General features: G+C 41.4%; 1 protein-coding gene across 6 annotated transcripts in view; it reads left to right on the top strand.

Moving 5' to 3' along the window:
• Window positions 1-12,418, top strand: part of SLC44A5 (solute carrier family 44 member 5) — a 160,020-nt gene that overhangs the window by 115,628 nt on the left and 31,974 nt on the right. For all 6 annotated transcript variants that reach the window (XR_014513084.1, XM_083448410.1, XM_083448408.1 and 3 more), the window contains 6 exons: window positions 3,352-3,436; window positions 4,978-5,106; window positions 6,344-6,404; window positions 7,234-7,357; window positions 9,889-9,972; window positions 11,206-11,318. Coding sequence is in view for 5 of the 6 variants with exons in the window: in XM_083448410.1 (XP_083304536.1) it covers window positions 3,352-3,436; window positions 4,978-5,106; window positions 6,344-6,404; window positions 7,234-7,357; window positions 9,889-9,972; window positions 11,206-11,318 (596 nt within the window). In the remaining variant the exon portion in view is untranslated. The remainder of the gene's footprint in view (window positions 1-3,351; window positions 3,437-4,977; window positions 5,107-6,343; window positions 6,405-7,233; window positions 7,358-9,888; window positions 9,973-11,205; window positions 11,319-12,418) is intronic.

Below are 12,418 nucleotides of genomic sequence, written 5' to 3'. Positions count from 1 at the left end.
GTCATTCCAAGAAGAAAAATAAATCCTAAGTACCACAGGCTGCATCTCATTTCTATAAACTAGATACCCCTTGCTCAGTGGGTAAAACATGCCAGCAGCAGAAAAATAGCAAAGGAGAATTCTACCACTGGCTGCTACCAGCTTAAAAGAATGCACTTTATTTTCATACTGGAAATTCCTATAAGTCCAGGTCTGAACTTTGGGCCAAGAGCCACTCATAACTTCTACCTGCAGATCACCCACTTTAATGTCCCTACGTTATCACAGTGTTTTAAGCATCTAAAAGCAACACCATAGAATCTGGGTCTGGTGGGTTATCCATCCAATCATCTGCTGTAAAGCATAATATATTTTATAGACAAAGCATCCTGTACAGTCTTTGAATACATAGGAAGCCTTCCTGAACAATAGATAGGACACTTTTAGATTAGGTGATCTGCCATGTTGAGCCATTCTTTTCCTTTCCTTTCCAATTCCCACCTGTACCAGTTCCCAGCTGGGGTGAATTATAATTATTTAAAATATTGTTATACTGCCTTTAAACAGTAAAACCTTTCTCTCTCCCTCTCTCGCTATACACACACACACACACACACACACACACACACATATAATTGAGAAGGATTTTACTGTTTAAAGGCAGTATAACAGTACTACCATTGTAACACAGAGGCAGCCAATAGAATGCCCTCAAGATTCTGCAGTGCTACAATTCCCACAATCCCTTGCCATTGGCTTTAACTTATGAGAAGTATAGTCAGCAACATTTGGAAGGCACCAAGTTTTCTTCCCTTGCAGTCACATGTTCCTACTTATAACCTCATAGATGCATATTGACACATAGAAGGAGTTGTTGGTCTGTTGTTGTTGTTGTTGTTGTTGTTGTTATGAAATGCTCTAAGTGTGCTTAGTGTGAAATGCTCTTAGCTTATTTGCCCCATGTCCAAAACAATAATCAATCCAGCAAATACAATCAATATTCATTACTGTATTTCAGACCTTCAACAATTTAACACCCTTCCCCCATTTGCACTGAAATCAGCGGGATAGAATGAAGCAGTGACAATAAAATCAAATAATTTATGCAATTAATTACGTAATTTACAGAAGTTACATAGTTTCACCACAGCGGCCAGCAAAAAATAATAATATAGGTTTTGGTGGAAGATGAACTGCATTGGAACAGGAACAGTGCTCCATGCCACCAGTACAGGGCAGAATGGAAAACAATGCCAACTTACATCCCTAATTTACCACATAGGAAAATATTTGTTTCCACTACAGAATTCCGTAAAGGAAACAATTGCCCATAGCATTACCAAAACATGACTAAGATCTCACAGTTAATGTTGAAATAGCATGAATTCACTGCAAATGAACCTAGTGGTATCAATTGGCAATGATCCCCTTTTGGACCAAGTTCAGAGCTTGATTGCTCCATCGGCATTACGTGCACTATGTTCAAAACAGTAAAAGCATTTGCTTCTGTTGCATCCACTGCAGTAAGAAGAATCCTGCAAGGGAGTGGGAGTTATGATATCTTCATTCTCAGGATGGCTGACCAAGGCAGTCACAGTGGAAATCGTGGGTAGCCAGGACGATAGAGCCTGATGCTGTTATGGGGTTTTTCAGTTGTACCCCACAGTGGCAATGTTGGTGGAAGACCAGCTTAGCCAGCAGAACCAAGTGGAGGGATACATCCAGTCAACCCACATATCCCACATTTGGTGTGAAGGGGGTGGCTTCCTCTGTGGATGTATTAAGTGTCATAGAGCCAAATTAGTGTCATAGAGCCAACTTTTTTTTTTTTTAAAGCAAGCATGATTTTGGGGATGATTTACATGTGTTAATTCATTTCAATAAACCAGCATTTAAAACAGTGGTTATAACAAACCACATGCAGTTTTGAACAACTAGCTGGGAAACAAACAAAAAAATTAATAGTTTCGGATAAGCCTGACAAACTGACCCAAAGCTGATATACATTAGAGGTCCAGAGGCTGGCCCTAATTCATATCTTGAGGGAAATTAAATTTGGGGATGGATGCTAATCTTTGCGATATGCCCTTTAGAGTCCCTTGGCACAAAGCAATAAAATGCAAATAAACGTTCCAATGTTTTAAACAAATACTACACCAAGCAAATATTTTTAAAGATTTGATACTTGGGCATTCATAGACTAGGGGTAGGGGGAACTGAATTACAACAATGCAGAATTAATTCCGTTTTGTTTGATCTAACACCATTCCTGGGGACCCAGCACCTTAATCCATCTATTTGCTAATCTCCACGTAAGTCCTAAATTTGTTTTGCATTCAGAAGACTATAGCTCCAACATGAAATAAAGCTTGCCTTTGAAGGAGACAGTCATACATTGCTGAATTTTTTTACTGGATATTTTGTGTTTTCCTTGTATTACTGTCAACAGCTAGCGAACGTTTCAGCCCCTAAATAATCTACCAGCTAATTGTATGAATGTGAGTTTCCAAAGATGTAGTAATGTAGAATCCTTGTCTGAACTTTGAATATGCAAGCTTCCTTATTACCTAATCACCAAATATGTCCTCTGTGGCCTCTTTGTGTTTTCCGACTTGCCGAATTGGTTCAGAGTTATTGACAGAAGTTGGAAAAAGCAGATAGTCAGCAAAGTGTTCACATGCTATCAATCTTCTTCACACATTTGCTGGTTAGCATGGATGAATGTGAAAAAGGCCTATTATCTCCAACCTTTCAGGAGAACAGTGCTGCAGCTAATGGGAGCCAGTTTTATGTTCTGCATGTTCCTGGGCAAGACTGACAGAAATGAATGAGTTAATTCTCCCCTTCTCCCTTTCAGAGTCACTAATATGTCAGCTCTAGTGTGTGCCTTACATACAATACATTCTAGTACTTTTCGATAGAAGATTCTTGGGACTTTATCTAATCCACAGGTTCCCTTATGCAAAGAAATTCTTGATTGATTTTTTAGTGCCACCTTGTGATTAACATAAAAACCACCAGCTTGTTTGTGCAGTGTAGCATGTATTTGAACACCTACTATATGTACAAGGCAGATTCAGAATACACTAGAAGTACCAAATGGCTAGGTGACAAAGTCTTAACCTATGAGATCTAGAATCAGGTTAATATATGTGACTAAGTGCCATTGTGATCTGCTCCACGGGGAAGTATTGTCCTTCCCATAATTAGAGTTCAGGTGTGCTTCTGTCACTTCCCTTGAGAATGCTTTTGCTCTGTTTTCTTTAATTCTTGTTGTGGTCTCTTAAGTGATTCTATTACAGATTTATACATACTATGAATTATTACTGTAAATACACATGGAGTTATTATTTCATACCTATTCATTTGCAGGAACAAGACAATTTTGTTTTACTTTAACATTCTGAAATGTGCCAGCCCTCTAGTGCTAATAAACCTACAGTGCCCTACAACACAGGTATGTAAATGACAGTCAGATTCAGAGCACAAGGAGTGTCCCTTACCAGAGCTACTTCTAAAGTGAAAGTTTTTGGAAGTACTGTTGGCTTTCTGTACAGTGGCGGTGGGAGAGGGATGGTAAATACGGATCCTGAAAATATTGTGTATGTGAACATCTGTAAAGGTACTGCTATGACTTCCCCAGGTTTCTGGTTGTCCTGACACACTCTAGATTCCTGGGTGCTGGGGTTTAATCAGTGTTTTGAGAATTAAGGCGACTTAACAGGCTTTGACAGTGCCAAAAGGCGCAGGCTAAGCTTCTTTTCCAGTCCAGGGCATTGCCTGAAACTGTATATCCACTTACCTGGGATCTGAATGGGACTTATTTCTCAACAAACATGAACAGGATTGTGCTGCTATAGGTTTTACAAATGAGCTTTATATGGGATTTATTTTGAAAGGGAAATAGGAAAAAGCCAGTATTTAAACATTTACTTATACTATACATCAGTGGTTCCCAACTGGTGCTCCACTGACTCCAGGAGGTCTGCCTAACCCACCCAGGGAATCCATGGCACCATTGACATAACAAAAACTACCATAGAAATATCAGAATTTTCAAAAGTAAGGGGTCCATGGCTTGGCTTTTGAAAAACATGGTCTGCAGTAATTGGGAACCACTGTGTGTGTCTATGTGTTTGTGTGTGTGTGTAATTACAGCATGCAAATTAAACGTGCTAATATCTTGGATTTATATTGCAAGGGATTCAGCCTGTTCAAAGGAGGCCATGTTCAAAGGAGACCATGTGTGCAAAATTAAAATGCAGCATATCTCTGAAGTTTCATTGAAAAACTGTGTTTTGTATCCCTCTATCTTAGGTAATTAACTGCTGGTGAAGCAGATACTGGGATCAGAAAATAAACTGAAGCGCTCTGTGTGAACCTGATTGCCATGTATTATATGACTTTAGAAAGAGTTATGGCCGGAATAAAGCACAGGCTAGCCTTAACCCGTGTACAATAATGAAATCTTGATTTGCTTTTGACTGAGCTGTTGAAAGTGAAAGTGGCTGGCTCTTCAAATACCCTGTTAGGGCAAAACCATTTTAACAGTTGCACACTTCATTGATTAATGTTTGTGTACTGTGCGAACTACACCGCGTGGGCATCTACTGAATTGCCTTCAAAAGTAGTTATAAGCACTTGGAAGCCTCGAGAAAATGCCTTCTTCCAAGTACTTCATTTAAAAAGAAAAAGAATTAATAAACAGATTTTAAAATCAAATACTTCCAACAGGCAGGAAGATTTGGAGAAAATGCTGCAGCTGATGAAAATGTCAAACTGTCTCCTCTGTGTTTCAAAAGTGTTTATCTTCAAGATACTGCAAGGATAAAAAAAATGTGATGTCTGTTTCTAAGTGCTGTGCTAAGTAGGCATTCTGATGAAATGAATTACTCTCAGAGATGGCTTTTTTTTTTTTTTTGTCTAGCTGCTTTGATAATTTAACTTTCTCATCTTCTCGTATTGCTTAGATCAATGTGCATTTTTCTTTTCTTAAAGCTTTGTGTCTCAAAGTGCCCAGACAGGTTTGCAACCTACATAGACATGCAATCTTCCTACAGATATAACAAAAGTTATTGGGAATACTACAGACAGTTTTGCAAGCCTGGCTTTAGCAAGCCATGGAAGGTGAGTATAGATAAGATATTGCGATGTGAATATTACCTTTGATCTGTCCAAAGTGGGTGCAGTCCTTAGCAGGTTTATATCTCCGTAGCTGTACAGGGTTTGTTGTTTTTTAACTCTATTGCTGGTTACAACTACGTTATTCCTAATGCAGATTATACCCGAAGACTCCAGTATGACCAGCAATGGGCAAGAGGCTTCCTTCTATTGAAACATTTTATAATTAAAATGCTATTTCGATGAGAGTTTCAAAAAAATCTTCATCCTTATTCTTGTAGCTAAAAATTTAAAAATTAAGTTGGTCATCACCCCCCAAAAAAGAGGAAGCCCATCACTGAAGAAAGGAAACAAAAGAGGGCACAGTCACATAAAAATTGCATGTACTAATCTATATTTAAATCTTAAATTAAATTATACATTTATATGTAAATCTAGAACTAATGGGCCACATCCAATGCTGCAGCTCCATGGAGGAAAGGACTTCCATATACATGGCGGAACTTCCTTGTCCTTTGATTTTGTCTCCAGCTCCTCTGCCAAAAGAACTTGGCTCTGCGGGGCAACAGGGGAGAAGAGGAAATTGCACTAGCCAATTACTATAATTTAAATAGATGTACAAAATTTCTCACACAACGGGGAAGTCTGCAACTAGGTGACGCTTGTTCCATTTTGGTCTGCTGTCTTTTTACTTACCATACTATTGAAGGTATATCTTTAAACCAGGCTTGGATTGGTTCTTCCACAGTGACCAGTTTACTCATTTATAGGATGAGGGAATAGGTGTTAGTCTTGGAAATTAATTCTTACCTTGTAATCAAATTATAAGTTTGAAACAACTTGAAAGCCTTAAAAACAAATATTCAAACCTACTTTAATATTCCTCTCATACTGAAAACCCCTTGCTGAGTCCTGATTGCAGCCTTAAGTTAATTATGTTAATTGTGTTAAAAGGTAATTTTATTCCTACCTGCGATGAGCACAAGGCCACCTGCTTGAAGCTTTCTCTGTTCAACGGTTTTTGTCTGATGCCTACTGTTTTGTTTTCATTGTTAGCAGGATGCCAGAGAGTCAAGGCGCCATCCTATTTTTCATTTAGCTGCTCTACTGTGGCCTCAATCAAATAATTTGCAAGGGTTTTAAAAAGAGTATTAAAACGAAAGAAAGAAAAAAAGAGGGAAACGCTATAGATTCAATTGTCACATGATTATTTCTAACTTTGGGTTTTTCTTTCGCTTTCCAGTCTGTGGCCCAAGTTATGCGTGATGAAGATTGTCCTTCCATGATCATTCCAAGCCGGCCTTGTGAGTATTTGAATATCTGTGGTGTGCTTTCGCCACCTGAGCCTCCCATTCCCCCGGCCAAAGCCTCTTTTACCTTGGCACACAGTGGTGCCTGCGAAGCAGTGACAGTTTTTGTTGAAATCTCTGGAGATCTCATGGAGCATAGGGGGTTGGCTGGGTGTCTGAGGGAGACCACCTCTTGGAATTCTTCCACCTGAGGCAGCTGCATCAGCCCATCTCATGGATGACCCAGACCTGGCTTTCTGCTCTGATAGTGTACGCAATGATCTTAGCATGCCCCCATACTAGCAATATTCACCTACACTTGTTTTTGAAGCGCCCTTAGCTCATTTTCTTTATAATATCAGGGTCACAGTACAAAGCATGAGACAAATTAAAACTAGGGAGATAACCAGCTTAAGCTAAAATCACAATGTGCCCTTTAAAGCATGATCACTTGGGAATCTCCCCTTGCTTCAGTTAATGCACAGCATCCCCCCGTCACATGATTTCTCCAGTCACTGCTGTCCTCCAGCTACACTGGAACAAGACAAGGCCACTTGCCTATGCCAGGTGGCAGCCAATAGCACCCTAGAGTAACATACAGAGCAGAGAACATGCTGCTTCAGACATGCCTTTTCTTGTAGGTGTCGTACTACACAGATGAGATGGCAGCCATGATATTTGCTCCATTTCTAAGAGAATGCTGTGCAATCAGAAATCAGTTTAGGGTATTTAAATGGATGGAACCGAATGGCAAATAGGAATGGCAAGGTTTTTTTAAAAAATAAAATAAAAATAAAAGCAGGACTCACTATAAATATTATTTTTCTTGTTTTTGTTTTAACAGTTCTTAAGAGATGTTTTCCTGATTTTGCCACTAAAAATGGAGTTCTGACTGTGGCCAATCAGACTACTTTCAAAGATGGAAGAGGAAAAACAAGGAACGTCACCGATCTCAGGGAAGCTGCAAAGTATGGATTGTGTGTGTCCGTCTGTGTGTTTGTATAACTTTGTCTGACCTGTTTGCCAAATGATAATTTCTATGCTTGGCTGCAATACCATTAATTTTTTAAAAAATTTTTGGAGCACTGATTACATGGGGCCATATCTGGCTTTAACAGGAAGTGAATCTTCATACTCTTCATTTCAGTTATCTTAGGAGCAAACTGGAGATTATACACAAATGTCTGCAACTTACATTGGTGCAGCTTGAAAATTTTAGATCCTGGTCTGGTGGTGGTGGGATTGTATCAGATCACATTCATGAAGCACACAGTTAACATTTCTCACCTTCCCTTCCCCCTCACTGCGATTCTGTGCTTTACAACTGTCCCTACATTCCTGAAATGCAAAGCAGCAAGCAGGCAAAATAGTTTGCCAGGCCTAATTAAAACAGGAAAAACTCCAACAATGTGCGGTTTTGCACTATAAAACTCACTTTGATCATAGAACCATTGCAACTGCGGGAATAAAATTGGGATCCCCCCCTTCTTCTTCTTCTTCTGCTGCTGCCTTGATAATAAAACACATGTACTTTGGGAATAAGCTCCATTTTGTTGTAGAAAAGGGTAGTATTGTTTCTCTTAAAAATAAGAAGAAAGACAGAATGGTGACACAACTACTGTAGCTTCAATTGAGTGGCCAAAGTGCTGACATCATGCCTGTTTGTTGCTGCCTCCTATCATCTTCCACCCTCTCTGTGGTCATTTGGGTGTCTCCTGGGCTGCAGGGCCCTGGACATTTGCCCTGAGGCCCCGTTCTAGCTTCACCACTGTTGATATACCAACAGGGGCCATTTTTTATAATATAAGAAAGCACCTTTAGAAAGAGACTAGTATCAAAGAAGTGTGAAGAAATCAGGTGCTTAAACTTTCCTGCAGCCATTCCCCTCCTTCCCTGGGTTATTTCAGCTATGATATACCAAATTTTGAACATTGGATGTGAAAGCAAAGTCTTCATGCATTCACACGAACAGACTTGCTGTGTTTATTATGAAACACAGCACCAGTCAACATGGCAGTGGAGAATGAACTGCTTATCCAGATTCCTTCAAACTAAATAAACCATTTGTTCCTGTATATAGACACCAGCCTGTAAAATATTACCCTTCCAAGTTAATTTATGTCACTACAGAGATTCAACTAATGTTGCTTTTTAGCTCAGATGACATTGAAACTTTGATAAGTTGACAGAAATTTCACCAGGTGCATATTAGATGGTTAAGGCAGACTTAGCAGTATGCATTTAGATTTACAGCAGAACCATCCTTCACGTACCTTGTTTTTAAGGCTCACAGAATCATAGAATTATTGTAGGGTTTGATGGTACCCCATGGGTCATCTAGTCGTACCCCCTGCAATGCAAGAATCTGAGCTAAAGCATCCATGACAGGTGGCCATCCCACCCTCTGTTTAAAAACCCCCAAGGAAGGAGGTTCATAGTATTGCAGAACTTTAAAATGTATTCCTTAATTGTGCTGTATTCTTTTCTTTTTCTTGTAGTCAGATAAAAAATGGTAGATTTCTGTATAAATCTTGATTCTAAATTCGGTATTACTGTCGTACCTCGGAAGTCGAACAGAATCCAATCTGGAAATCTGTTCGACTTCCAAAACGTTTGGAAACCAATATGTAGCTTCTGATTGGCTGCCGGAAGCTCCTACAGCCAATCGGAAGCCACAGAAGTTGTGCCAGATGTTTGGGTTCCAAAGAACTTTCCCAAACCGGAACACTCACTTCTGGGTTTGTTGCGTTCGGGAGCCAAAATGTTTGACTTGCAAGGCGTTCGTCAACCAAGGTACGACTGTATTGTGAAATTACTATAAATACAGTACTAGTAATAATGGTGATTATAAGTTACTACATATATTTAATGTGATTGTACATATGACGAGATCAACAAGCACAGTTCCATACATAGCTACTCAGTAGAAAGTTGAGTTTAGTGAGACTTAAAGGGCAGAGGAAGACCCAAATCTGCCATACTGGAGGGGGCCTGGCTCCACCAACTTTTGTGGTGGCTAGGAGCTCCCCAATGTGAGCATCCAGGTGGAAGGCAGATGCACAAGTCTGGGCCCAATCCAGTCATATTTTCTGTACCAACATGGGAGCTGGCACAGCAACAAGGCATTTCCCACGCTGGCCAGTGCAAGTGGTGAGGCTGTGAGAGAGGCCATAGTGGCTAGGCTTCTCCTTCAAGTCCTACTGTTGCTGGCCAGGGGTTTGGACTTTAGCCTAAGCGTATATACATTGACAGCCTAAGTTCCAGAAGTGTCCTTAGAATTCAACTGCTCCTGTAGCCAATGCTTGTTTTGGGCAGAAACTCAGGACTGTGGCATCATAACTGTAGCATATTGATTGGTACGGCACTTTATATTTCATTTTTCCAGCATACAATATGTTTTTTGATATAGCCTGCATTTTCTCATTACAGTGGGTTGCTTTGTTTAAATAAGGAATATTTGCTACATAAACTAAAATGTTCCCCCCCTTTCTTTCTAAAGCGGCATCAATAATGTTCTTGATGCAAGATCAGTTGGGATGAAAATTTTTGAAGACTATGCCAGTTCTTGGTATTGGATTTTAATGTAAGTTTTTATTCAGAGGAGGCCTTGCTTCTTGCATGTGAAATTGGGGTGCTGCAAGGCACACAAAAAGCGGGGGTGGGGGAGTCACCTCTGGCACTTCCATTTACCACATCAGTGCATCTTGGGGTTTCGTTATGGCTCTTTCCTGTCGCTTGCGCAGGAATATCAGTCCCTTGTGGTCCTTCCACAATGGTACCTAAACCATGAGGAAGCGGGTGGAGCCCCATGGTATCATATTTGGGAGGGGTGTATACCTACCACTCATAAACAAGGCTTCCCTCGACCGCACTTTAAAGGGCTGAATTCAATTTCTCTGTCAAAATCTGGCGGCCCAGAACCTGGGTTCTAACCTACAGTTTGACAATGCTATCTAGACATCAGAAAACTCTAGCCGTAGCCCTATTTCCATCCTGCCACATAATGGCATCAACTTGGGCCCCACACTGTGGGTGCCCAGCATGCCCCGCCCACACCATGCCCAGTATACCTGAAGCGTCTCCACCCCATCGTTTAACCCGCACACTGAGGTTCAGCTCTGAGGGCCTTCCGGCAGTTCCCACACTGCAAGAAGCGAAGTTACAGTGAACCAGGCAGAGGGCCTTCTTGGTAGTGGCTCCTGCCCTGTGGAACGCCCTCCCATCAGATGTCAAGGAGTTAAACAACTATATGATGTTTAGAAGACACCTGAAGGCAGCCCTTTTTAGGGAATTTTAAATGACTGATGTTTTAATGTACTTATACCCAGGTGGGCGGGGTATAAATAATTTATTATCATCATCATCATCATCATGACGCATGCTGTGGCCTCATGACATCATACCATGGGGTGGGGCATGAGCTCCAGCAACCCGGCAGTGACTGGACCCCTCCCACCTGAACTCTGTGCTCTCTCTTCCCCATCAACACCCCCCGCCTGAACACCACACTCTTTCCACGGGGTGTGGTGCCTGCAATCCCGCCCCTGCATTTTATGGGTTTTGCCCAATCCCTCCACTGCATTTTGCCCGGCCCCTATATGGAAATTTAGGGTGGTTCTCAGGCACCCAGAGCCTCCGAGGAGATGGCGCCTATGCTTCCATGTATTTAAAACACTGAGCATCAAACCTGGATAGGGAAAGCACTCATTTCAGAAAGCGTTATTGTTTGTAAAGTAAATGCAGTGGGGGGAGCATTGAAGAGAGGACAGATACCTAGCTGCTGATTTATTTAAATTGCTATGTCTTTCTTTTCCAGAGGCCTGTTCATTGCAATGGTTGTCAGCTTGCTCTTCCTTGTGCTTTTGAGATTCATAGCAGGTGTTCTCTTCTGGATTTTCATCTTTGGTGTGATTGGGATTATAGGCTATGGTAGGTGCCAATGATTTGCTTTTGACACAGAACTACTTATCCAAAGTTTATAGGTTGGGGTTAGAGGAAAAATGACTCCTACCAATTGGGAATTGTCTGCCTAAACAGTGGTATCTCTAGTTGCGTTCCGCTCTTGTTAAGGACTTTCAACTTACAAACACGGTTCCCCACGCACGCATGTGCAGAAGCGATCTGTGCATGCATGCGCAAAAGCGATCTGCGTGCTTTGTGCATGTGCAGAAGTGCTCGATCGCACTGCGCATATGCGCAGAAGAGGCGCTCTGGTTGTGGACTTTTCGGGGTGCGAATGGCATCCTAAAATGGATTAAGTCACAACTAGAGGTACCACTTACTTATCACCCTCTGTCCTCAATAGTCTACTTGCTACTTAGCAATTCCCAGTTGAGCACTGCACTTATAAAAAACCCCTCCTTCAGTCCATTCCTCTTCTTCACCCAGCAGCCCAAACAAGTCTTTTCAAAGTCCATACACTGCGGGCTGGCCCTCGTTCAGCTGAGGTGTGTGCCTGCTTGTGAGGCATGTTTGTGTTTTTCTTCCCTCAGCAGGACAGCAGTATATTTTCTGGCAGTTTAATGTGCCAAAAAGAAGAACCATGCAAAAGCTTGCCATATTCTACCCACTGTGCAGCTGCGGCTCTTTTCTATGTCTAGAAGACTAACATCACCATCTGGCTTTTGTTAGGAATTGTCAGTGGCTGCAGGATTAAACAAACATTTTCTCTTTTCTTCCTGTGGTTTTATAAGTTGGAAGGTTCATCATCCTTTCTCCACTCTGTGTCCTACTAAAACCTGAAATACAAAACAAGGTTTCTTTGTCGGTACAGGGTCTTCAAAGAGACCTCTGGCCGCTTCAGGCATAATGAGGGTTTTTAATATAAGGATAGCTGTCTATTTCACTCCGTGTATGTGTGTTGTGAAGTTGCAATTGGCTGTGGCTTACTGATTTGTGCAGGAATGGTGCTCCAGACAGGGCCATAGTATGGGAGGGAGCTGCTGGGGCAATGGCCCCAGGCACATTTTTCTGGGGGGTGCTGCTTATGCAGTCCTGCCAGCCCTGAGCCACTTTGCGAGGCTGGGATG

The sequence above is a fragment of the Podarcis tiliguerta genome (genome assembly GCF_965153285.1).
Source record: "Podarcis tiliguerta genome assembly, chromosome: 6".
NCBI lineage: Eukaryota > Metazoa > Chordata > Lepidosauria > Squamata > Lacertidae > Podarcis > Podarcis tiliguerta.
The sequence above is the reverse complement of the archived record's forward strand: the minus strand, read 5'-3'. Positions and strand labels throughout refer to the sequence as shown.